This window comes from Pogonomyrmex barbatus, unplaced genomic scaffold, assembly GCF_055798465.1.
Source record: "Pogonomyrmex barbatus isolate J1 unplaced genomic scaffold, ASM5579846v1 scaffold19, whole genome shotgun sequence".
Taxonomy (NCBI): Eukaryota; Metazoa; Arthropoda; class Insecta; order Hymenoptera; family Formicidae; genus Pogonomyrmex; species Pogonomyrmex barbatus.
Genome location: NW_028297115.1, coordinates 2,499,769 through 2,525,502, shown reverse-complemented (window position 1 = coordinate 2,525,502; position 25,734 = coordinate 2,499,769). Strand labels below are relative to the sequence as shown.

Sequence of the window (25,734 nt, the reverse complement as noted above, 5' to 3'; positions counted from 1 at the left end):
TCTCTTCAATGTTAAAGTGATCTGTGCGTAATTGTTTTCTTACTCGTTTTCTTCTTTCGCCTAGTATCGGTGTCCTTTTTCACTGTATTGAGCATCTCAGCGCTCTGCGTCTCTATCTCTTCTAGATTTACTATCGGTGTGCTCATTTCAACAGATTCTTCTGTCGTATTTATTACACTTATCGGAGAGGTGAATTCCTTGGGGTCCACCAGACAGCACCGATACTCCTGGCTTCGGTTGCTCTTGCTTTATTATACCCACTTGATTTCTATTAGTAAACTTCAATTATTGTTTCGCTACGTGCTTTCAGTAGTACCTTTTGGTATGGTTGCAATTTTAAATCTGTTTTGCCTATACTTAGTATCTTTTTTCCGTGATCATACCTTTTGTTTGGCTAGGAAATCGATTCCAAGTATTCCTTCATAGTCCATAGGGAAGTCATCTCTCACCACGTATATCGAATGACGAATTTCTTCTTTTCCTAATTTTATTGTTAATTTCATCTTTCCTAGCCCTGTGGATCTTATGTCCCGCCACGCCGGGACGTAACGCAATGCGATTTTTTTCACGCATCGGAGTTTCGCTTTTGAAATTTCCAATTTTCATTAAGATAAGAGTAGTACCGGTATCTAGCAGAAAAGTTGCTTTATCCTTTTTTATTTCTTTTATTAGTAGTGTTACCAATTCTAGTTGTGCGCTTCTCTTCGCGTTACTTGTGCAACTTGATACTTCCGGGCCGTGCGCGTAGCCCTGGCCTTCGGTCTGTCGTTTTCATCACCGCTACTGCTGCTTGACACTGAGTCAGCGCTCTCTCTTCGCGGCTTATCTCGCTTTGTTTTTATCATAGTATTTATTCGCGTCTTATTTGCGTTATTATTTGTATTACTATTTTTGAATTGGCGGGTACCTTTTTCGGTTTTTCCTTGAAGTATCCAGCATTCTGCACGATTATGTTCGATTTTCTTGCAGTGCGTGCAGTATTTACTCATTATGTTTATACGCAGCTGTCTGTCCGTTTGTGGTAGAGGGAATCGACCCATTTGCTTGTTCGGCAATTTCGGCCGTAATCTTTCCGCATTTGTGACATTGCGGTAATCTATTCTCGCAGGCGGGTGAGTATTGTATATTCGCTTTTGGACGTGCGAAATTCCTCGTTGGTCCCTTAAATTTTTCCTCCACGCCGGCTATGGCATCTTGCAATGTCGTATAGTGTTGCGCACGCACTAGTAATTTTATATCGTCTTGCAATCCTAGTTAGAAGTTATATAAAGCTTGTTGTTGTATAGTTTCTAAGATCGCTCTCTTCGATTCTGTTTTGTCTTGTCGCCCTTCAATCATGGATTCATATAATTCCATGGCTAATTTATCTGTGCGTAACCCGAACGCTCTTGCCGATTCTCCCGGCTTTTGTTTCAATGTATTAAATTCTAGCTGCAAATGTGTGCTCTTTTTGCTGAGATAGCACACTTTTTTTACACACTTCCAGCTCTCGCTTTAATTGTGCAAGGTCACGTATATCTCGCGTTTGGAAATCGGTCATGGCTCTTCCTTTCAATTTTGTACATAATATTGCTTCTAATAGCATGTTTTCCTCTCTTGGATTTATGTTTTTCATGGCATACGTTGCCGCGCTTAAAAATTCTGGCAGTTTGTGCGAAGCTCCGTCGAATTCCGGAATCATGTTGCGAGCTTCTTTTAATCGCATGTACGCGTTCAGGGGATCTCGCGAGTTCCGGACATCGTTCATCATATGCCCGTATACAATTTCTCTCAGTTCATTAATTCCCGCGTCTATATCCCGATTGTAATTTGTCATCTCTAACTGGCTCATACTGGTTCTATAACGTTCGCATTCCTTCCAGTATTTCTGTTAGCATCATGTCTCGCGAGTCGCGCGAGGTTTCTGGATCGGTTTTCCAGTGTGACTGATTTAAAGTGGCTCTCATTTGCTTTGCTTCGTCCACTAATTCTATATCGGTTACATGTCGCTCTTCTGCGATCGGTCGTAACGGCGTGCCTGACGGCTGATTTGCCATTTCTATCTGGCTTGCGTCTCGCGAAGCGGTATGGAATTCGATCGAATACGCTGCTGTCGTAGGATGTCAGCGAAAATTCTTCACGGTTGCTTGCGTTCGTATCGTCACTTACGTCGGATCTTGCGTCTGTCGGACATAGTAAATCGTCGTCGCGTCTCTCGTTACTCGTCAAACTGTTATCAATGTCGCTGAGCGAGAACACGCGTTCAATTACAATATTCGGATGTAACTCCGTTTGGCTCTCTAGATTATCGTCGGAATAATAGTCGTTTAAATTACGACGCACGTTATCGCGTGGATCTCTTGTATTTTCCGCCTGTGCGGGACTCGGAGGGCTCGGACTAATAATAAGTACACTGCGGCCTGTCGCTATGTAACCGACGTCTCGAAAGAGTGATGGCTGCTTCCTCAATTCTGACACTCAAGATCACCCACCACTGATATGTTACACTTCCTTACGATCCTACTCGTCGGTACTCGTGTGTCCGCGCCTCTCAATCTAAGTCTGCGCCTAATACTCTCGTCGTTCTTTTATCAGTCCGCTGTTACGCGGTCTCGGCGCGTCCTCGTGTCGAAGCGCTGTTTAGTGCGTCAGCGTTTCGACACGTGTTGTCGGAGTCAGTGTCCTTGCCGAATTGCACATCGGTTGCAATCGGCGCGTCCGCGCATTATTCTTTATTATTTTTAATTACATATTATAATTATATATTTTAATTATCGTACTAGTCAGGATCCTTGGGATTCTGGCTAGTTGGCGAGTATCGCGAGGTCGGATTACTTTATTCAGATTGCCTCGCAACAATACGTTATCTTTAAGTTTACCTCGCGTCGTATCGTAATGCAATAGATGACGCGACGCGTGACGCGCTCAATGAGAATTCATCCTTAAGCGATACAGATATTACTAGTTACGTATACTATCCAAACCGAAATTATGATCACGGATATTTTAACTAAGCCAGTGAGACTTGAGCAAGTGAGACTAATGAATTTAAGATGACGAAGTGGATTGGATAATTAATGAAATTGTTGTTGAGGAGGAGTGTTAGAAGACAACAATATTTTCGAGTTTAGCGCGTTAAACATATTACTAGATGCGAGCGCAGACAGAGTCAGTTGGAAAGTTTTTTCTTATGTTGGCTACCTGCGTGTGTTCCCCCTCCACCTATGTGTGTGTGTGTGTGTGTGTGTGTGTGTGTGTGTGTGTGTGTGTGTGTGTGTGTGTGTGTCATTTTTATGAAGTTAAGTTTTTGTTCTTTTTCCGATTAAAACTAAGTAAGTGTTCTTTCTTAGCGCTGTGAAGACAATAAGTCGAGTTCTTTTTGTATCAGTCGCTATTCCTTTTTATCAATCAATTTAATATTACAATAATAATGAGAAAACTAGAGGCAATCAAGAACAAAATAGAAACCACAATAAAAAATTAGAGTGCCACAAATGCGGCACTCGGTAAATTAGGTCATCGGGCGCGTGATTATCGTCCGATACACAACCAGATATTCGCTACCGAACGACCAAACGTAAATAATATCCAGAAATACTGCCCGTAAGAAGGCCGGTCATAAGTGTGATGAGTGTTGGTCCCTGAATCAGCGTCCGAGAAATTAATAGCCAAGACGAACAAAACAAGAGAACGGAAAAGGACGACAAATAAATATCGCCATAATAATGAAAAGAAATAAGCAGCGAAAAGAGAGCGATGAACTGTCATTCACCAATAGCGGCGACGACGAAGAAGAAGAGAGAACAAAGATAACGCGAGCCGTACGCGAGTCAAGTGAGTACGCCACACACGAACGCCACGTTAGATTTGATTACCCTGCCAATTTAAGAGACGAAAAAAGGAAAAATGAGCTTTCTCCTAGATACAGGCGCCACTCTAACATTAATAAAAGTAGAAAATTTAAAAGGAAACATACTAATGTGCGAAGAGCAATTAGTTCTAACTCGAGTCACAGGTCATAAGATACATACACTCGGAAAGATAAGAGCAACGATAACGCTAGGAGACCGAGAGATACGATATATCATATCTGGTGAGAGATAACTTCCTCATAAACTATGAGGGAATATTGGAACTAGATTTTTTAAACAAGCAGCGAGCAAAATGCGATCACAGCAAAAAACAAGTTCGCAACTTGGTAATACAACTTTCAAACTTTACCCGTATAAGAAAACCGTGCTAACACCTCGCAGCGAAACAATAATCCCGGTAGTAACCAATCGAAATAGCATCAGAATAGTAAACACAGTCGAAATTAAATCCGGAGTTTTCATTGGAAATTGTTTGGTCGCACCAGAAGAAAATGTGTATCCAATAAGCATGATAAATACTACGGAAGAATCCGTGGAGATAACAACGCCTCTCGTCACGGTGGACGAGATAAAGACAAGAGACGCCGCACACATGCATATCTTGGAGGTGTCAAGTGATCACGCGAACGGCGAATCCATTCAAACTCGTAAAGAGAAATTGCGCAAACAATTGCGAACAGAGCATTTAAATGACGAAGAAAGAAAAACCTTACACCAAATTTGTAATATCTTTCATCTAGAGAACGACTTATCGCACATTAATGTCATAGCACACGAAATTAATACACGGACAGATAATGTGCCGGTGAATGACCATACAGATTGTTGGAGAAGCAAGGCAGAAATAAATAAACAGATAACGAAAATGTTGGATGACGAGATAATACCAACACGAGTCAATAGAACACTCCGTTACTAGTAGTACCGAAAAAATTAGATGCTTCTGGAGAACAAAAATTATGAATAGGTGTAGATTTTCGAAAACTGAACGATTTAACAATTGGCGATTCTTTTCCGCTCCCAAATATCACAGACATATTGGGCCAACTAGGAAACGCGAAATACTTTACAACGAACTTGAATTTAGCATTGGGATATTCAAATCCCATGCATGAGGAATACAAACAGAAAACAGCGTTTTCCCTATGTACATTACGAGTTTAATAGAATGTCCTTTGGATTAAAAAATGCGCTTGCAACATTCCAAAGACTTATGAACTCCGTGCTAACCGGATTACAAGGCTTCAAATGTCTAGTCTATCTGGATGACATCGGACCAAATTTAAAGGAACATAACAAAAGACTAATTCTGTTGTATCCTGGATGAATCACAACCTTATCATCAGGGATAGTCGGGTTCGCCAAGTCTAAGGGATTGGAACCCCGAGCAGAATTGTTGAGTGAAGAGTTTTCTTCAAAATCACTGACACACACTTTTCTATTGATCGATTTATTTTTGCAATGATACAAATGATTAATATTTCACTTGCTATATTTTCCACACACGGTTGAAATGAATGTCGTCGGGCGGCTCGGTGCATCTCGCGTTACTCTGGCGACCGACGACCGGTATGACACTCGAGATTCTGATATCGCGGCTCGCGTGAACATGGCGACAGACTTTGATAACATCTCGCGCGACTTCCTATGACTTATAATTTTTGACTCCGCGTATGACTTCGCTTATATAGAGATAATCGATGCCTGATTGAAGCGTTCTGATTGAATTCATCGATCGAAGTGGTGTTCAAATGAATGGTGTGCATTTGCACGGTGTCCAAATGAACGATGTGCATTTGCACGGTGCCAAATGGGCAATACGCATTTGCAACTTGTTTCAATAACGGTGTTCATTTGCATAATCCAAATGAATCATGTTCAAGAAATTGTGTCCATTTGAAACGTGTCTATTTGCGACGTGTCCAATTGAATTGTGTCCAAATGAATGCCACTCGATTTACCGGTATTTCACCGGTTTTGCTTTTTTTACTTTTAAAATTTTTCGCCGAATTTCCTTTTTGCGAATTGGAAAAAATTTTTTCTGGCGGATTTCTACCACTTTTTTCCGTTTTCCGTTTAATGTGCAACATTCCTGGCGCAAATGTTTTATCTTTTTGCAATAACAGTAGGAATATAACACCGATTCTAACTCAGAAGCGTTGAGAGGGGTGCGGGTGTGCGGAGGGGAACGGATGGCAGCGGGGAAGAGAGGAGGGGGAAGTCCGAGGCGGCAGTTCTTTGAACTGAGCCGCGGGAGGGGGGGATAAGATAGCAGGATTCGGTGAAGGGGATATAAACAAATAGATAAACAAATAGATAAACAAGAAGATAAATATATAGATAAATAAATAGAAAATTGCGACTCGCAGGACATGACGTCACGGGGGGGGGGGGTAGTGAAGAAAGACGAAACGAGGTGAGATAAACAAATAGGATAAGATAGCAAGGCGATATAAACAAAATGGGCGGTGAAGATGATATAAAAAATTGCGCGTGGACATGACGTCAGAGGGGGGGGGGGGCCCGCCGCCGCCGCCGCCGCCGCCGCCGCCGCCACCGCCGCCACCGCCGCCACCGCCGCCGAGTAAAAAAATAAATATCTCTCTCGTATTATCTCTTCTGTCTCTCTCTCTTATGGCGAATGTTATTTTTTTCTAATTATTTTATGGTAGGGAAGAAAGAAATGAAAGAAATATATGTTTTTTTGCATATTATATATGTTTATATTTTTAAACAAATTGAATACATTTTTAAGTGTGAAAGTTTTTTTATTCACATGTTTTTTTCTTATACACTAAAAACTAAAGCTAACAGCTCGCAATCGACGAGTTGACGTCTATCGAATGTATCGCAATCGCGTATCGCGTTCGGCACTTCCTCGGGATCTGTTACAACAGACGCGATGTTGAGGAATCGCGTATACTTGGTATCAATCGTATCGATGAATCTGACGAGTCGAACGTCACATCGATACATTCGTCCAGATCAAACATACGGCGCAGGGTCAATTCGATCATCGTTACGCGTACATTCAAAGATTCAAGACGTACGAGTGTAACGTCGTTCATCAGGTTAACTCTGACGGTTAACGGTTCGATGCTTATAAAATTGTCTTTGTAATCGTTTCGCAGCAATTTATAGATATTCCATCGCTGCTCGTAGAGTCCCTTCCACGTTTCGAGAGACAGTATCAATTCCTGTCCCCGATGATCTCCACGTAGCTCGGTGGACCAACGTTGATTCCAATTTCCAGAAATTTGTAACCCATGGCCGTCAGAGTGTAACGTCTGCTCAGTAAGCGCACCACGCGACGCTCCACCGAAATACTGTGGAAATTAAATATATAATATTGCACAATATTGGAAAAAAAGAGAAAAAAATAAAAACAATGCAGGTGAAACTTAACGCGTTACTTCCTTCTTTTGTTTTTCGCCATTGTACGGTGCGCTGCTTCCTTTGGCGGAATACATTGCGTGATGATGATGCTCCGACAAAGGGACAAAGAAATTGTCGATGATATATAATGGGTCATGAGGTATGCAGGATCACAGTAGATGGAAGTCTAATGTGTGTGAAAAAAATAGGTGATTGCGTGTTGTTCGAATGATGGAGCGGAGTACCTTTTTTGTCGTTCGGTGGAGGAGGACTGATTGCGTAAATTTTTGGCAAACCGTTAACCCCTCCCACCCTTTTTTTCTAGGAATTGCATTGTTGCAATCAAACATGTAGCGACATGTTCGCAAAGGAGCACGATGACGTTCAAATTTTGTTTTCTAGGAAGAGCCCGCGAAAAGATAGCTCTTCGTAGAAAGCGACGTACGTGTCGCGGCGTGTCAAGAGAAGCGTCGATACTCCGGTTACTATAAACAAATCAGAGAGACTTATGATGTTTTTTTTCGTGGAAATCGGCGTACGTGTCGCGGCGTGTCAAGAGAAGCGCCGATACTCCGGCTGCTATAAACAAATTGGGGAGACCTATGATGATGCTCCGACAAAGGGACAAAGAAATTGTCGATGATATATAATGGGGTGTGCAGGATCACAGTAGATGGAAGTCTAATGTGTGTGAAAAAAATAGGTGACGGTGAAAATGGATAATGTGTTGAATATAGAAAATGTGTTTAATATGGATGAGGAAGACTTTGTGAATATAGTGAACGAAGTGTTTGAAAATGAAGAAGAAATAAAGATTGACAATATTGACAATATTGACATTGATATTGAAGACGAAGAGCACGCATTGTCTGACGATAGCAATTACGTAAGTAATCAAAGTGATGACCTTACGGATTATGCAGAAAAAATTGTTACCCGTTCGGAACTCCTTGCGTTGAATAATAATAAAAAGTATTGTTCAATACAATTTTATTATTCAACGGGTGGTGCACTAACTCTGTGTGCCGAATGCATGGTTCGTCTGGCGGACACTGACATTGGAGTATTGTATGCCGTTAGGAAGCACGAGATAGATATTCTCAATGCCCTAAACAGCCGATTTTGCTCCAATTGCCAACAGTCCGTCTGTATGATAATGCCATGCAACATGTGTCCAATTTGCACAAATTGAAAAAAGACAACATTGTGAACGAGGCATATACAAGTGGAAGAGTGTGATGTGATATAAAAACAATATGGAAAGGTCATTGGAAGAATTAACAAGTTCTCTGTTATGGGATTCAATCTCTCATCTACCAGTGAACGTGGCGGTGTATTTTATAAAGAGACACTATACCCCAACTCCCCATTTCCCGATTCCTCGTCCAAGAGTTAAGGGACGCTACAATTCGACTCTCTGCTTCTCCGCTCCTTCTGAGAGAGCGGAAATAATTCTGGACGCGTGCACATATTATCATTATAGAGGACACGCATACAATATATTATTACCTCTCTCGCAGCAAAAAGTAGCAGAGATAATTCCAAGAAGTGAGGATAATCATATATATGGTTGTTCTATTCCCATCAATCTCCGGACATGTCGGAAATACAACGCTTTATATACTGGCTTCGAGTTAAAGCAGCTATAGAGAAAAGAAAAAAAGAAAGTAAAAAAATGTAAAATGTTTTGATGAGACAGCACAACAATTTAAAAGAATCAAGATTTTGCAATATGGAACACCTAGAGCGAATGGAACGCGAGCTGCTGGAGCAGTGCAATCAAGTCGCTACCTTGGTGGAGTGTTTCGCGTGGTTGCAAGGATGTGAGGAGTGCATCGAACAACTCGAGGAACTTAACCGTGTTAAGCGTCGTCGACTCACCAAATAGACAATCTGCGGTGGCGACGATCGCGCGACTCGCGGGTGCAAAAGTACAACTAGAAAGACGTTTCGTGCACGTTGGTGGTGAATACGCGAGTAGAGACACTGGACCTCTCGTTTGGCGAGAGATCGATACGGCATTTGAAAACCGTATATTGACTGGTACGGTGATCAATGTGGACTATATCGAGCCGCGACAATTTTTAGAAGACGCTGATGGTGTAGTGCTCGAGCGAGTGCGAGACATTGTACAAAGACACGATAGTGTGAAAGTGAAAATTGCATTTAACGGCGAGTTTGTGACGGGCAATAAACACGCGAACAAAAGTATAAACACTAAAAATAGTGAACTCTTTCGAGTATCAAATTTGGACGAGTGGTACGAGCAGTACGTTATCGAACCCACGTTGGCGTCGCTCGAAGAATTCCAAGAACGCGATAGTGGATGGGTGTTGTCGCGAATTCTAAATTTGACTGTAAACGTGAACAAATATAATCCAATGCACGCAAGATATTACATCGAATTACCGCGAGAAATTATGTTAAAGCGAGCGGTGATCAATGTACGATCCAAGGACAATGCGTGTTTCGCGTGGTCAGTGGTCGCGGCTCTGCATCCGGCTGAAAGGAATCACAAATCGGGAATTGTCGTACCCGCATTATACGGTGTTAAATTTGCAAGACATTACGTTTCCGATGACGTTAAACAAATTAAGAAGTTCGAACATCTCAACGACATCTCAATCAACGTCTACGGTATCAAGGAAAAGGAGATTCTCTCGATACGGCTGACATCAAGGAAGATGGAGAAGCACGCAAATCTATTATACGTGCAGGATCCACGCGACGACAACGCGGGGCACTTTGCGTACATCAAAGATCTATCCCATCTTGTGAGCTCGCAACTGAATAAATACAGACATAAGAAATACTTTTGCGACCGGTATGTATTTTAACAAATTTTATTATTTCTCTTATAAAATTCTCTTATAAAATTGTTTATTAAAAAATCATATTTTCCGTTTGCAGATGTCTACATTACTTCAGTTCGTCTGAGAGATTGCAGTCACATACAACGGACTGCGAAAAGATGAACGATTGCGCCATCCGACTACCGAGCGAGGACGACAAGTGGCTCGAATTCAAGAACCACACGAATAAGGAACAACTTCCATTCATCGTTTACGCGGACTTGGAGTGCGTATTACGGCGAACGGAACCGGCAGAGAGGGAAGACGCATCGTACACCTACCAGCAGCACGAGGTTTAGTATCGGATACTATGTGCGATGCTCGTACGACGACGCGTTATCGGTATATCGATTTCGTCGCGATGAAGATTGCGTTGCGTGGTTCATTCGACAACTCGAAGATTTGGCGCATCAAGTAAAAATTCTGTTATCCGCGAATGTTCCCATAGAAACGTTGTCGAGAGAGCAGTGGGAGGCATATCGTAGCGCGACGCGTTGTCACATTTGCGAGAAACCATTTGCATCGGACGACACGCGGGTACGCGATCATTGCCATTTTACCGGTCGTTACCGTGGTCCCGCTCACTCAAATTATAATCTAAATTATAAAGATTCATATTGCATTCCCATAATATTTCACAACTTATCTGGTTGACGCGCACTTTATCATCACGGAAATAGCTACAGCGTTCGAAGGCAGGATCGACGTGCTGCCGATAACAAAAGAAAAATATATTTCGTTTACAAAACACGTTAAAGATACCACCGAGAGATCAGATTCGCGAAATTGTGTACGCTTGCGGTTCATAGATTCGTACAAATTTTTAAATATCAGCCTTGATAAATTAGCATCTTTTCTAACGAAAGAAAAATTAAAAATTTTACATTCCGAATTTTCCACAATATCAAACGAATATTTTGACTTGTTGACGCGCAAAGGTGTCTTTCCGTACGTGGATCGCGCGGACAAGCTGCAGGACACGCACCTACCACCGCGCGAATCGTTCTACAGCTCATTGACCGGTGACACGGTGTCGGAGAACGATTACGCGAACGTCTGGCAACGGTTCTCCATCCGAACGCTCGGCGAATACAGCGATCTATATCTCAAGACCGATGTCTTGTTATTGGCCGACGTTTTCGAAAATTTCCGCGAAAGTTGCGTCGCGAGTTATGGACTTGATCCCGCGCATTACTACACATTGCCAGGTTTCATATGGGACGCCATGTTGAAACATACGCGCGTAAAATCTGAGTTGCTCACCGACATCGATATGGTTATGTTTATCGAACGCGGTATACGCGGTCTCAGTCAATGTTCCGGCAGATACGCGCAGGCCAATAACAAGTACATGCGTTCGTACGATCCATCGAAACCGTCATTATATCTTATGTACTTTGACGTAAATAATCTGTATGGATGGGCGATGTGTCAACCGCTGCCCTATGCCGAATTTCGATGGATGGAAGACATTGAGAACTTTGATGCGAGCGCGATCGCTCCGAATTCGTCTACGGGTTATATTCTCGAGGTCGATCTCGAGTATCCGCATCATTTGCACGATCGACACACTGACCTACCTTTCTGTCCGACGCGCGATAAATCACTCGGCATGCGGCAGGATAAACTTCTCGCGACGTTATACGATAAGAAGCGGTACGTCATCCTTTATCGCAACCTGCAGCAATGTACGCGCCATGATCTTCGTATCGCAAAGATATATCGCGTACTACAATTTGCTCAATCCGCCTGGCTCCGCGATTACATCGAACTCAATACACACTTTAGAACGTACGCGAAAAACGATTTCGAAAAAAATTTGTACAAATTAATAAACAACGCGGTATTCGGTAAAACAATGGAAAATGTGCGCAATCACGTCGACGTTAAACTTTTGACCAAATGGGACGGACGGTATGGCGCGGAGGCAATGATCGCGAAACCAAATTTCCACAGCTGCAGCGTCTTTGCGGAAAACTTAATTGCCGTCGAACTGCGTAAACTCGAGGTCAAATTCAACAAGCCGATTTACGTGGGTATGTGTATACTCGACATATCGAAAATCTGCTTGTACGAATTTCACCACGAATACATGTCACCGCTGTATCGCGAGAAATATAAGATCATATACACCGACACGGACAGTCTCGTATACCACATCCAGTGCGATGATGTGTACGAGGCGATGAAACGCGATATCGCTAGATTCGATACGAGCGATTATCCGACGGACAACGCGTACGGGATGCCTCTCGCGAATAAAAAAGTACCCGGTCTAATGAAGGATGAGAATAACGGTGCGATAATGACGGAATTCGTCGGACTCAGAGCGAAGATGTACGCGGTGAGGGTGGACGGCAGAAAAGACATTAAAAAGGTGAAAGGTGTAAAGAATAACGTCGTAACGCGAACAATAACGTTCGACGATTATACGCGGTGCTTGAATGAAGAGATCGAAATGACTCATCGCCAGTCGTGTATAAGATCCAAGCTACACCAAGTATACACGGTGTCCGAGTCGAAAATCGCTCTGAGTCCGTACGACGACAAACGATACATCGTACCGGATTCGACGGAGATGTTACCGTGGGGACATTGGCGGATTTCATTGTAATATATATATACATATATATATATATATATATATATATATATATACATGTGTATACAATGTACATATATTTTTATATTTTTTATATAGTTTATATGTATGCATATATGCACATATGTATATATGTACGTACCTATGTATCATATCTATGTATGTATGAACGTATGTATTCTTGTAGTTTTATACGATACTGTTTTATACGATACGATACTGTTATATATGTAGTATAGATGTATGTATTTTTTTATAGTTTTTATATGTAGTTTACAATAAAATTTATTTTATATATAAAATTTATAATAGCAATCAAAATCCTGCTTGTTGAGGAATTAGCTTTAATTCTCTCTTCGATTTATTTAATGTATACTCGGCTTAATACATATATTGTTTATAATATATGTAGTTTTACATGTGTTCTCGTAAGTTATATACATGTATAGTTTAAAAAATGTAATGGCAGAAAAAAATAATAAAAACTCTTTGTATACATGTATACAGTGTATATTTATTTTTTTAATACATTATAAAAAGAAGAAAAATGAATTAAATCACACTGCTTTTGTTTTTGTTCCATGAGTTATGCGATCTATCGAATCCCAGCCACTTGACGTAAACCTTGTCTCTCTTCCTGCGTAGTACTTTCTCCACGAGATACACGTCCGGATGAGTCGCGCGATGCAATTCGTGCTCGTAGAACGCGCCCGCGACCGATTTTCCGCGATAGTCCTCGAGCAGATTAGTACGTTGCACTTTAACGATCTTAAACACCTCGGTGGTCCAATTTGGCGTGTAACCTTTTTCGAAAATTGTACTTGCTCACGCGTACCGATTCGCCTACTTTGAATTTTGCTGGACCTGTGATCTTTATCGCGCTGTATACCGTATCCAAGAGTCTTTTGGCGATCGCGGGAGTTACGTCAACGGGTCGCATGCCGATAGTGCGATGCTTGCGCGCGTTGTAATCTGACACGAGACGCGGTAGCGCGTCGACCCACTTGTAAGTGCCGTTGAGCGTAAACATCTTCCACATGTCGTTCTTAAGCGTGCGATTAAATCGCTCGACGATCGATGCCTTCAACACCGTGGAATAATGATTAACGTTGTGTTTTTCCAAGAATTTTTGCACATCGGCATTGGAAAATTCCTTTCCCATATCCGTTTGCAAGTTTCTCGGGCATCTTCCGCTCTCTCGAATTATCTTAGCGATAGCGTTACCCATCTCGCTTCCGATCTTACTCTTGAGCGGTACGGCCCAGGCGTACTTGCTCAACGCATCGATGACGGTGAGTATGTAGTGATGACCTCTGTTGAAACTCGAGTACGGACGCATCTCGACGATGTCAGCCTGCCACAGATCGTTGTATCCCCGAATTATGACACGTCTTCGCAGAAAATTTCTTCTCGCCGGAGCGTGCAATTCCTCAACGAGTCGTCGCCTCTCGGAGCTAACATTTTTTTCACGTCCATCGGATCGCATGTTTCAACGATGTTTAATAGTAAATAAGATATACAATTTAAAATTGTTTTTTTCCTCACTGACGTTAATCGACTAGCTCGTTTCGTCGATACGCGATTAATTTATAATAATGCCGGCTTCGCGAAGTTCCTCGATGATCGACAACATCTCGTTGTCGTGAGCGTTGTTACCAGCTCGGTGCGAAGCGTTGAGCAATCGGAGTCGATCCACCAGTTCGTTGGGATCGTCCCAATGCACGTAATCGATCTTGTTGTCGTTTAACTTCATGGTTGATATAATGCTCACGCCTGCACCCTTTTTACTACCCGCTACTTCCATACGTAGATACGAGCGGAGCGATGATGTTAATATACTTGGATCCCCTATTGCCCTTGATGGGATTATGGGCGCTGTGACCACGTCTATGAGCATTTGTTGTTAACAATATACTTTTATACGTTTGTTTGTCATCCTCGGTAAAAACCGCGTCATCGGGAAGTCTCTTGAAGATCAATTCGTACGATCTTGGTGTACCATTGTATCTCACATTGTCTATGATTATGGAGTCATTTTTGTCAACGTCAAATTTCTTGTCACCAAGCATCGCACCACTGTTTTTATCGAAAATACCGTATACGCGATCAAATGTATCGTTTTTTCCATTATTATCGAGGAGAGGGCTTACATACTTTTGCCCTAATGGTCCCAGCTGATTATGCAATGCTTCTCGACCTTGTTGCGTTTGTAGATTCTGTTTGATGGTTGTTTTGAATGACGATTCACTGATGTCTTTTATTTCGAAAACATCTTCCTTTTGCAGGAACAGCGGTGGTTCTTTCGGTGGGTCTTTCGATGGTTGTATCGGTGTAGACTCGAACACGAGTGAATCTGACGCGGCTTTCAATTCTTTCGTTGTACGTTGTTTTTTAAACTGCGGCGTTAATTTCAACCATTCAACATTCGTCCAATATGAATCCTTATCAGTAGTAGTAATATCGTTATCGTTGTCGTCATCGCTGTCTTCACGTTTTTGTTTTTTCTTAATACCGAGATCCTTTGCTTCTCTTTCAATCGATTGAGATTCCTCGGTTTTTTCAACAATCTGTTTTAGAGGTTCGACGATGGGCTTGAAGTGTTTCTCCAACGCTGTATCTTCAGCTATTTTACCAATTTTTAAAGCGCGATATTTTTTGCGAATCGAATCACTCGTTTTCGCAATCTGTTTCGCTATTTTCTCACGATCTTTGGTGTTATCCATGTTGCCTGCTTCACGTATCGACATCGATTAACCACGTTACGGTACCGCGAACGTATTAAATTCCTTTCTGTATCGCCCATTGATAAGCGGACTGTCCTTATCTATTACTAGAAATCCATACTCGCGCTGCCAACAATCGCGGCATAACGCACAGAATTCATCGTATGACATGTCGGTATTCACGTGATCGTTGTAAACATGTTTCAAGTTGGTACCATCCTGTTTGAACAGAATCAGCAGGTTCGCATTGTCGCGTATCAGATGTTTAGGTATCCTCGCGTACGTCTGACAGAGATAGAAGTAATCGATGTTCGAGTGGCGGCCCATCGAAAAGTATTCTCTCACAGCATCTTGCTTATCGCACGCAACGTCGTCGAAGACGAAGATCGAATTGGGACGTGCCTCGCTCGGTGGAATGACGTCACTGTTGTTGGAGAACGTAAAGTAGCCGATTTCTTCTATCGATGTTAGTAAATTTTCCAAGTATCGATATTTCGGTTGTTGCAGCGATTTCGAGTATACGTACACGTTCTCGAAACGTACACCGTGCGGACTCTCGAGCAAGCTTATGAGAACGTTGGTTTTACCACAATTCGACGGTCCGCAAATGATGGCGCGTATAGTACTCGGTAACATTTCACCGTGCTTGCGCTCCGTCGCGATGTCTCCCATCATTCGCACTCTCTCGTCACAGTTCGCGACGCGTATCGTCAGCGGCTGCCGTACAAATTTCATGTTCGCACTGCGTTATCTAGGCTTCGATCGAACGCCTATTTATAGGCGCGCGAAACCACGAATCGCTCAGTAGCAAAAATGTATCTCGCGCTGTCGTATCCCTCCGATATTCGGGATTTGAGCGCTGAGCAGTTGCAATATATACCGAAGGTCGTACTGTTACGCGTGTGCGGTAATTATATCGATCACGTGTGGGACAAGCTTCCGGAGTATATAAAGGCGGATTTGGAGATTCAAACCTATCGTCGCTGCGTCGAGCATTATAATCAATCGTCGGATCGAGATCATATAGACGGTTCTGCACCGAAGATAAAGGATTGTGGCCTATGCCAGCAACAGCGTCAAACGAAGGCTACATTGGAGGTCTGCTCAATCGAGCGATAAACGCGCTTCCTTTCGAACTACATATCCCCGGCTATCAGTTTTGTGGTCCGGGTACTCGGCTGAAAAAGCGATTAGCCAGAGGTGAAACGGGCATAAATCCACTGGACGCGGCGTGCCGTGAACACGACATTGCGTATTCTCAGAGCAACGATCTCACCGACAGACACGCGGCGGACAAGGTACTCGCCGATAAAGCCTTAGGACGCGTCATCGCGAGAGATTCGGCTCTGAGCGAGAAAGCTGCAGCTGCAGCCGTTTGGGCAGCGATGAAAGCCAAGACCAAGATCGGCATGGGTATGAAGGTGAAGAAAAAAGCCGGCAAAAAAAGAAACGAATACTTCCAATGGCGAAACGAGGTGGTGTGTTACCGATTTTGCCAATTTTGGGCGCTCTCGGGTCCTTAATCGGCGGAGCGGCCAGCGTGGCGAAAGCGGTAAACGACAGGAAAGTCGCGCAACGTCAACTCGAGGAACTGCAACGTCGCGCGATGGAAACGCGCGGACAGGGACTGTATCTCGCTCCGTACAAACGCGGACGAGGAGTAACAGCGAAAAAAGAAAAAAAAACGCCAAAGAGACGATAAAAATACCTACGGGTGTAACCACCAACGTACAATTGGACCAGCTGGCGAAGCGTATACGCGTACCGTACTTTAGAGACGTTTTTATGCGTGACGCATTACCGATTAGCGGCGCGCGTCGAAAAGAGAGCGGTATTGTAAATCTGGACGACACGACGGTCTCGGTACTCATTGGGTAGCGTACGCAAAGAGAAATAATCGCGTTGTGTACTTTGACAATTTTGGTAATCTTCGACCGCCCAAGGACCTGATACGATATTTCGGAGACGATGCTACGATAGAGATAATCGAACGTCCTATCAGACGTACGATCAGAGCGTCTGCGGACAGCTGTGCTTGTGGTTTCTTCCCCAAAACGGAATTTATAAAGTCCGACAAAATGTCGCGGCGTCTCAGTATTCGTCGAACGCTTTTTCCATCATGTCGCTGACGCTTACGCTGAGCGGGAAGAGCAGCGTTCTCGCGACAAATTACTCTCCAGCCATAGATTTGAGTGACGATGACTACGAGCTTGGTCTAACAATTTTGGAGACTTATCACACGATACCGAATGTAAACGCTTCGAATAATACATTTTATTTTGGCAAAGACGATGCAGAAATTACGATTCCCGAGGGGTTGTATAAACTGCATGCCATAAATGAATTTTTGAAACGTGAGATTTTACAGAAACGTCCGCGACGCGACGCGCCCGAGGGTAACGCTGGTGACATCGCGCGCGGCGATGACGAGATTGGAGAATACCCGATAGTGCTCCGCGCAAATTACAACACGATGAGGTGTGAGATTAAATGCGCCTACAGAAAAAATTTTAACAAGTCTCATAACGTTGGATCGCTGCTGGGTTTTTCGAGGCATATACTGCAACCGCGAAGATGGCACGAATCGGACGTGTCGATCAACATAATGAACGTAAACATTATCTGTAGAGTGCAACGTGACAGCGGGCGCATACAGCAACGACAAAAGTGTGCACACGATACACGAATTTTCGCCGAGCGTGCCGCCAGGATATAAGATATCGGAAAGGCCGATGCAGATCATTTACCTGCCAGTCATCGTATGGAGCATTACGGAGCTAACGATACGCATTGTTGACCAAAACGGACGATTGCTCGATTTCAGAGGAGAAGAGATTGCACCGTCAGATTGCACGTACGACGGCGACAGCGATAACGCGAGCGTGACATTTGAGATGCTCGTGTTGAACGAAGCGAAGCATACGCAGAGAGATAACGCATCTTTTACAAAGAAAACATCGATCGACAATATTTGCTCATCCGGCTGAATCAAGAAGAGGAAGAAACTTAACGTGTCGAACGTTAAATTTTTACAAGCTTTAGGATTCGCGGTGCGCAACTTGTGACTGATATCCTAAACATCGAAGACGAGCCAATCTTTGACGATCGCATCGTTAAGATTGAGACTCATGCGTACAACCCGTTCGCCAATACGACGTTCGGGTACAGCGATGAGATAAGAATACCTATACAGCAACAGGATCTGTACACATTGCAGTACGAAAGCTTTCTATATATCGAGGGAAAACTAACGAAGAACAGAGTTGTCGAAGGATGTGGTGTTGGGAAATAATTTTGTCGCGTTCCTGTTCGATGAGATTCGATACGAGCTTGATGGTGTGGAGATTGATCGTAACAGAAACGTGAGCGTTTCAACGTGGGCGTAACCAGCTCAAACGCTCAAACATTACGCAACGACATCATCTGACAGAAGCGTGATTCTGAGGAATGCCGGTTGGGATGCGCATACTAGCGCGGATGGATATTTTAACTTTTGCGTACCTCTCTACGCACTGTTGGGATTTTGCGAGGATTACAGACGCGTAATAATCAACGCTCGTCACGAGTTGATCTTGATACGATCTCGTAACGACAACAATTGCCTGAAATGGGAAATTCGGCGTTGGATCCCATGATCGACTTACTTACAATGGCGAATGCCGCACGTGTTATTGAGCGAGATAAAAAAACTATCGATACTGCGCACTTTGGAGAGCGGACGATACTTGAGCATGGCTTTTCGCTCGTGGGATCTGTACGAGTTTCCGCTGTTACAGCGTACAACCAAGCATTCCTGGGCCATCAAGACCGCTACTCAGCTTGAGAAACCGCGATACGTCATCTTTGCTCTGCAAATAGGTCGCAAAAATGTCATGGCTGAGGACACGAGCCGATTCGACGACTGCAACTTAACCAACGTGAAACTCTATCTGAACTCGGAATGTTATCCGTACGGCGATATGCATCTTGATTTCGACAAAAACAGATGGTCCGTGTTGTATGAAACGTACACGCGTTTCTGCAAGGGTTACTACGGATACGAGTATCTCGAGCCGAGTCTCACCGTCACATCTTTTCTACATAACGGTTCATTCGTAATCATCGATTGTTCTCGACAAAACGAATCGGTCAAGAGCGCAACCGTGGACGTGAGATTGGAATTTGAGACTAAGGAGAACGTACCGATGAATACCACCGCGTACTATCTCATTATACACGATCGCGTGGTTCACAATCCGTTGACCAATGTTGTACGCAAGATCACCTAAGAGCATCGCTGGCACATGAGAGAGAGAGAGAGACAATAAAATCTACGATACATCGAAATCGACCGCAGTCTCGAAAAATTGCTCGTCATGGTCGTGCCAACGTTCGTAGACCTGCAAGGTTTTCTCGTTGAAAGACAGTTTGTTGTAAAGGAGTTTGCCGCTCTCAGAAAACGGACCGTTCTCTCTCACTATATTTTTGCAAGCCCTATACCATGGCATTTCCTCGCAAGTGCCGACAAGTCTCGCGCACGTTGGGTGATACGTCATCACCATAGACTGCGATGGGACGACGGAACGATTCCATACAGCAAAGCTAAGAGTTTGATTACAAAGGCTATGCGTGGAACGGAAGAAGACGACGACGACGACGATGACGACGACGATGACAGCGATGCTGTCGTATATGTCAAGGGATACGAAAAACGACAATGGCTGTGGAATTTGCTTCTGGACGATGAGCGCGTGTACATCGAGACTCTGGATGCTGATTATGAAAACGTAGATTCTCTAAACAATCTGGACGCTGATAATACTATGCGATGCGGATATCACTATACTAATTGCGCATTACAAAATGTATTCAAATTATTTAATTGGTGATCAGATAACCATGAATAAAATAAATATGATATACGAATTATGTTTTTTTATTTCTTTCCCATGCGTTGATAATTCTAACGATTGATGTACCGCTTCTTATCATATAACGCCGAAAAGTTTATCTTGCCGGGGTGACTCGCGCGCGTCGAGCAGGAATGTAGGTCAGTGTGTCGGTCATGGACATGACAAAGAAATTGAATCACGATTTACAAAAGTAAAACATTTTTTAAATATTTATTTAATGCAATAGAATAACTCATACAATACACTTTTATTTATTGTATATATTCATTCATTTGTAGATCTTTATTACTTACATAATTATTCAATTATGTAATTATTCAAAATAATGAAAATATCCTGTAGACAATGTTCACCACACTTCTTCATCATCTTCATATGAAGTAAATCAAAGAGTCTCTGCAAATCAAATACGTCCTCGCGAGTAATTTCTTCCCATAAAAAGTATAAATACTCCTTGTGTTGGCGACGCTGATACCGTATCCAGCGTCGATGATTAATATTCATAAAACCATTAACTTTGATATCATATATGCATAAATACTACAAACAATAATAAAAAAATCTCAATTTCACACAATTCATTACATATCAAATAAAGGAAAAAAGACAAAAGAGAAAAAAAGAAAAAAAGGAGAAAGTTACGTACCCCATTCGGGTGGCGTATCTGAATTTTTATAAGATTCCGTACTTGCACTTTCCACAACTGAGATACCATCGAGATATAATGTCTGTCAAATTACAAAAAAATATTGAGTTTAATATTTTTTACAATATTGAGTTTAATAATATTTTTAAACATTAGAAAGATACATGTGAATAAATATACTTACTGCTTCAGTTGGATAAGTAATTTTTAATAAATCTCTAATATACGCCAAATAAAAAAAAAATTCCTGCGATGTCTTTTCATTTGCCATTTCTTCTCGTTGAACGTTAGACACTACGCGATACTTTTGCGTTTTTTTTTGTATGCACGTCAGCTTTTCTCTCACATTAGACTTCCATCTACTGTGATCCTGCACACCCCATGACTCATTATATATCATCGACAATTTCTTTGTCCCTTTGTCGGAGCATCATCATAGGTCTCCCCAATTTGTTTATAGCAGCCGGAGTATCGGCGCTTCTCTTGACACGCCGCGACACGTACGTCGCTTTCTACGAAGAGCTATCTTTTCGCGGGCTCTTCTTAGAAAATAAAATTTGAACGTCATCGCGTTCCTTTGCGAACATGTCGCTACATATTTGATTGCAACAATGAAATTCCTAAAAAAAGGGGGGGGGGATTAACGGTTTGCCATGTCAAAAAATTTACGCGATCAGTCCTCCTCCATCGAACGATCTGCACGACAAAAAAGGTACTCCACTCCTCCATCATTCGAACAACACGCAATGTATTCCGCCAAAAGAAGCAGCGCACCGTACAAAGGCGAAAAACAAAAGAAGGAATGTAACGCGTAAGTTTCACCTGCATTTCTTTTATTTTTTTTCTCTTTTTTCCAATATTGTGCAATTATATATATTTAATTTCCACAGTATTTCGGTGGAGCGTCGCGCGGTGCGCTTACTGAGCAGACGTTACACTCTGACGGCCACGGGTTACAAATTTCTGGAAATTGGAATCAACGTTGGTCCACCGAGCTACATGGAGATCGCTCTGGGAGATCATCGGGGACAGGAATTGATACTGTCTCTCGAAACGTGGAAGGGACTCTACGAGCAGCGATGGAATATCTATAAATTGCTGCGAAACGATTACAAAGACAATTTTATAAGCGTCGGACTGTTAACCGTCAGAGTTTACCTGATGAACGACGTTCGACACTCGTACGTCTTGAATCTTTGAACGTACGCGTAACGATGATCGAATCGACCCTGCGCCGTATGTTTGATCTGGACGAATGTATCGATGTGACATTCGATCGACTCGTCAGATTCGTCGATACGATCGATACCAAGTATACGCGATTCTCCAACATCGCGTCTGTTGTAACAGATCCCGAGGAAGTGCCGAACGCGATACGCGATTGCGATACATTCGATAGACGTCAACTCGTCGATTGCGAGCTGTTAGCTTTAGTTTTTAGTGTATAAGAAAAAAACATGTGAATAAAAAAACTTTCACACTTAAAAATGTATTCAATTTGTTTAAAAATATAAACATATATAATATGCAAAAAAACATATATTTCTTTCATTTCTTTCTTCCCTACCATAAAATAATTAGAAAAAAATAACATTCGCCATAAGAGAGAGAGACAGAAGAGATAATACGAGAGAGATATTTATTTTTTTACTCGGCGGCGGTGGCGGCGGCGGCGGCGGTGGCGGCGGCGGCGGGCCCCCCCCCTCTGACGTCATGTCCACGCGCAATTTTTTATATCATCTTCGCTGCCCATTTTGTTTATATCGCCTTGCTATCTTATCCTATTTGTTTATCTCACATCGTTTCGTCTTTCTTCACTACCCTCCCCCCCCGTGACGTCATGTTCTTCGAGTCGCAATTTTCTATTTATTTATCTATATATTTATCTTCTTGTTTATCTATTTGTTTATCTATTTGTTTATATCCCTTCACTGAATTCTACTACCTTATCTATCCCCCCCCCGCGGCTCAGTTCAAAGGATCGCCGCCTCTGACTTCCCCCTCCCCTCTTCCCCGCGCTGACCGTTCCCTCCGCACACTCCCCTCAACGCTTCGGAGTTAGAACCGGCCCTATATTCCTACTTGAATTGGATAAGAAAAATGAAATATGTCTAAGCGAGACGACTTCTTTATAATTGTTCTCCTTTTTTCAGAATAATTTTTGAGGGACCAGTTTGACCGGCTTAAAAAAACAGATAGGTAATCCTGCACAAAACCACGGTTTTCGGCTCTCTGTGAAATTGGCTGAAATTTTAGTATGTTATGGTTCTTGACTTACTAGGGCCGTTCTTTTTTGCTGAATTGGTTGTATGACGTACAGAAACTTGGCGTGCCCAGGTATTTTGTTACATACTAATGTAAATATTAATTGCTGTTGACGCACAGTTTTATTTGCATATCTGTCTATTTGCATCTCTTAAAGAAAATCGTTGCATAAGCTTTCTTAATGCGATGCTAAGAAAATAGATTTATAGAAGCGAAAATAGATTTAATGAAACATAATTTTATATGCATACATTGATTATGTAAATATAGATACAATAGAGCGCAGATCGTTATGGTAATTTCAAAGTATAATTGAATGAATTATAGATAAGTAAAAATATATGTTCATATGATCATTAAAAATATACTTATATGTCCTAAAATATTTATGAAATAAAATAGTAATATATATGTGTAAAAAAATTATTTCTAATTTCTTAAATAAACCGTACCCTATAGAAAGATGTAAGGGCAAATATATTATTATTATTAATTATACACAATTATTTAATTATATACAATATTAATACCAAAGAAACATTCTAGAATAGAAACATTCTATAGGGTACGGTTTCTTTAAGAAATTAGAAATAATTTTTTTACACATATATATTACTATTTTATTTCATAAATATTTTAGGACATATAAATATATTTTTAATGATCATATGAACATATATTTTTACTTATCTATAATTCATTCAATATAAAACTCTGAAATTAAACTCTGAAATTACATTACTCTGAAATTACATAACGATCTGCGCTCTATTATATCTATGTTCACATAATCATATGGAAATAATTGTATGGGAATTATATTGTATGGAAAACTATGTTTTATCAAATCTATCTATTTTCACTTAGCGTTGCATTAAAAAGACTTATTCAACAATTTTCTTACAGATTTTCATACGCAAATAAAACTAATACGTCAACAAATTTACTATCTGTATGTCAGTATAATTGCAACAAAGTATAAATATTGATCGATCAAATATACACTGAGAAAAAAATGCTGTTGAATCAACAGCATAGTCTAATTGGAAATAATTGTGTTAATCATTATATCATGCTTGTTTTAATAATCAAGATCTTCATTTTATTAATAATGTCATTGAATTAATAAAATTATTTCAAACAATTAGATTAATGCTGTTGATTCAACAGCATTTTTTTCTCAATGTATTTATAACATTGCAATGGCTGCTCTACGATCAAAATTAAATAAACAATATTTTATAAAAATAATAATTTGTAACTTGTTTGTAATGTCCACCAAGCGCCGCCAAATGCAACATCATGTCATTATCGCCTTATTATTCGATAATAATATTCCAACTGCGGTAATTATTTCAAAATGGGATTCTCCGAGTATTCGCATGCTTGAATTGCGAGTATTCGGATCGATAATTGTTTCATTATTACAAGAGCAAACTTTTATAATAGCTACCAATGAATTATCCCGCGTACAAATTTGGAAAGTAATTATAAATTACGACTGAGAAAAAAGTTGCGATTTATAATTAATTTATATTTCGTAATTATAATCTACAATTAAGTATCCAATCTAGCATTCTTTGAGATTAAATATTCTAAAAAACAGCCAATTTGATGATTTTTTTTTAACTGTAAATATTTGAAATTTTTTGTCGCAATTTTTTTTCGCATAAAGCGATAATAATGATAATTATACAGATAATTATAATTTGCCTTTCGAGTATTCGAGTATTTGACGGCAAATCTAACACCAACGTAGATCGAAGCTTTAATTAATTAGCGCTTGCCTTTGCGCTTTTGAACTTTCAATCGTGCGTTTTTTATTCGAAGATCAAAACAATAAAAATTTCATATCCCTTATATATAATAGAACGAGCGACTTTTCGATAAAGCATGAATGAGAGTTCTTACTCTAGAAAGTCAACGTGATCAGAATTATTTTAGTGTTTAAGTATGCTATATTGAAACCAAAATGAGAGAAACTGTTATAAGTTGCTACAGTTTCATTTGCAAATCGGAACAACTTCTACAGAGATGGAATAAATCGCGAAATCAAATACTGTTAATTGTTTCCTTTCTGCAGAACTTGATCCGGATTTATTTACAAAATGTCAAATTAAGAATTCTCCAAATTTTTGAAAACTTTTAAAATATATTCATAATTTTAAATATATAAAAGCAATATGTTCAAATATTTGGCGTAACAAATTTATATTTATATTTATACATATGGTTCTTATAAGCAAATATTATATATACTCTTGATAATGTGGACTAATTGTTTATAATTACTGCTGCCTAAGACATATATTATTTAATTATTTAATAAAATATATTACAGTTATTAAGGCAGCTGATCTCAAAACATATAACAAAATCTGTTTAAGATATTCTAAAAAAATTTGCTAATAATTGATGATAATTATCGCATTTAGCGTCTTTATTCCTTGAAAACTGAATCAAAGTCGATTGGAAAAACTTAAATTGGAAAAACGGCGTCGCTTTTATTGAAGATTACCTGATGATAA

The 25,734-nt window shown here is 41.0% G+C and overlaps 1 protein-coding gene and 1 pseudogene across 1 annotated transcript; both read right to left on the bottom strand.

The window, feature by feature from the left end:
- Positions 1–308: 308 nt before the first annotated feature.
- On the bottom strand, positions 309–2,149 carry LOC148936895 (uncharacterized; annotated as a pseudogene).
- A 2,959-nt stretch (positions 2,150–5,108) lies between these two features.
- On the bottom strand, positions 5,109–23,354 carry LOC148936894 (uncharacterized). Its single transcript, XM_089075723.1, has 4 exons — positions 23,220–23,354; positions 20,942–21,023; positions 14,596–15,387; positions 5,109–5,218 (listed from the first exon to the last, which is right to left on the bottom strand). The coding sequence occupies exons 1-4, from the start codon at positions 23,352–23,354 to the stop codon at positions 5,109–5,111; spliced, it is 1,119 nt and encodes a 372-aa protein (XP_088931849.1).
- Positions 23,355–25,734: the final 2,380 nt, after the last annotated feature.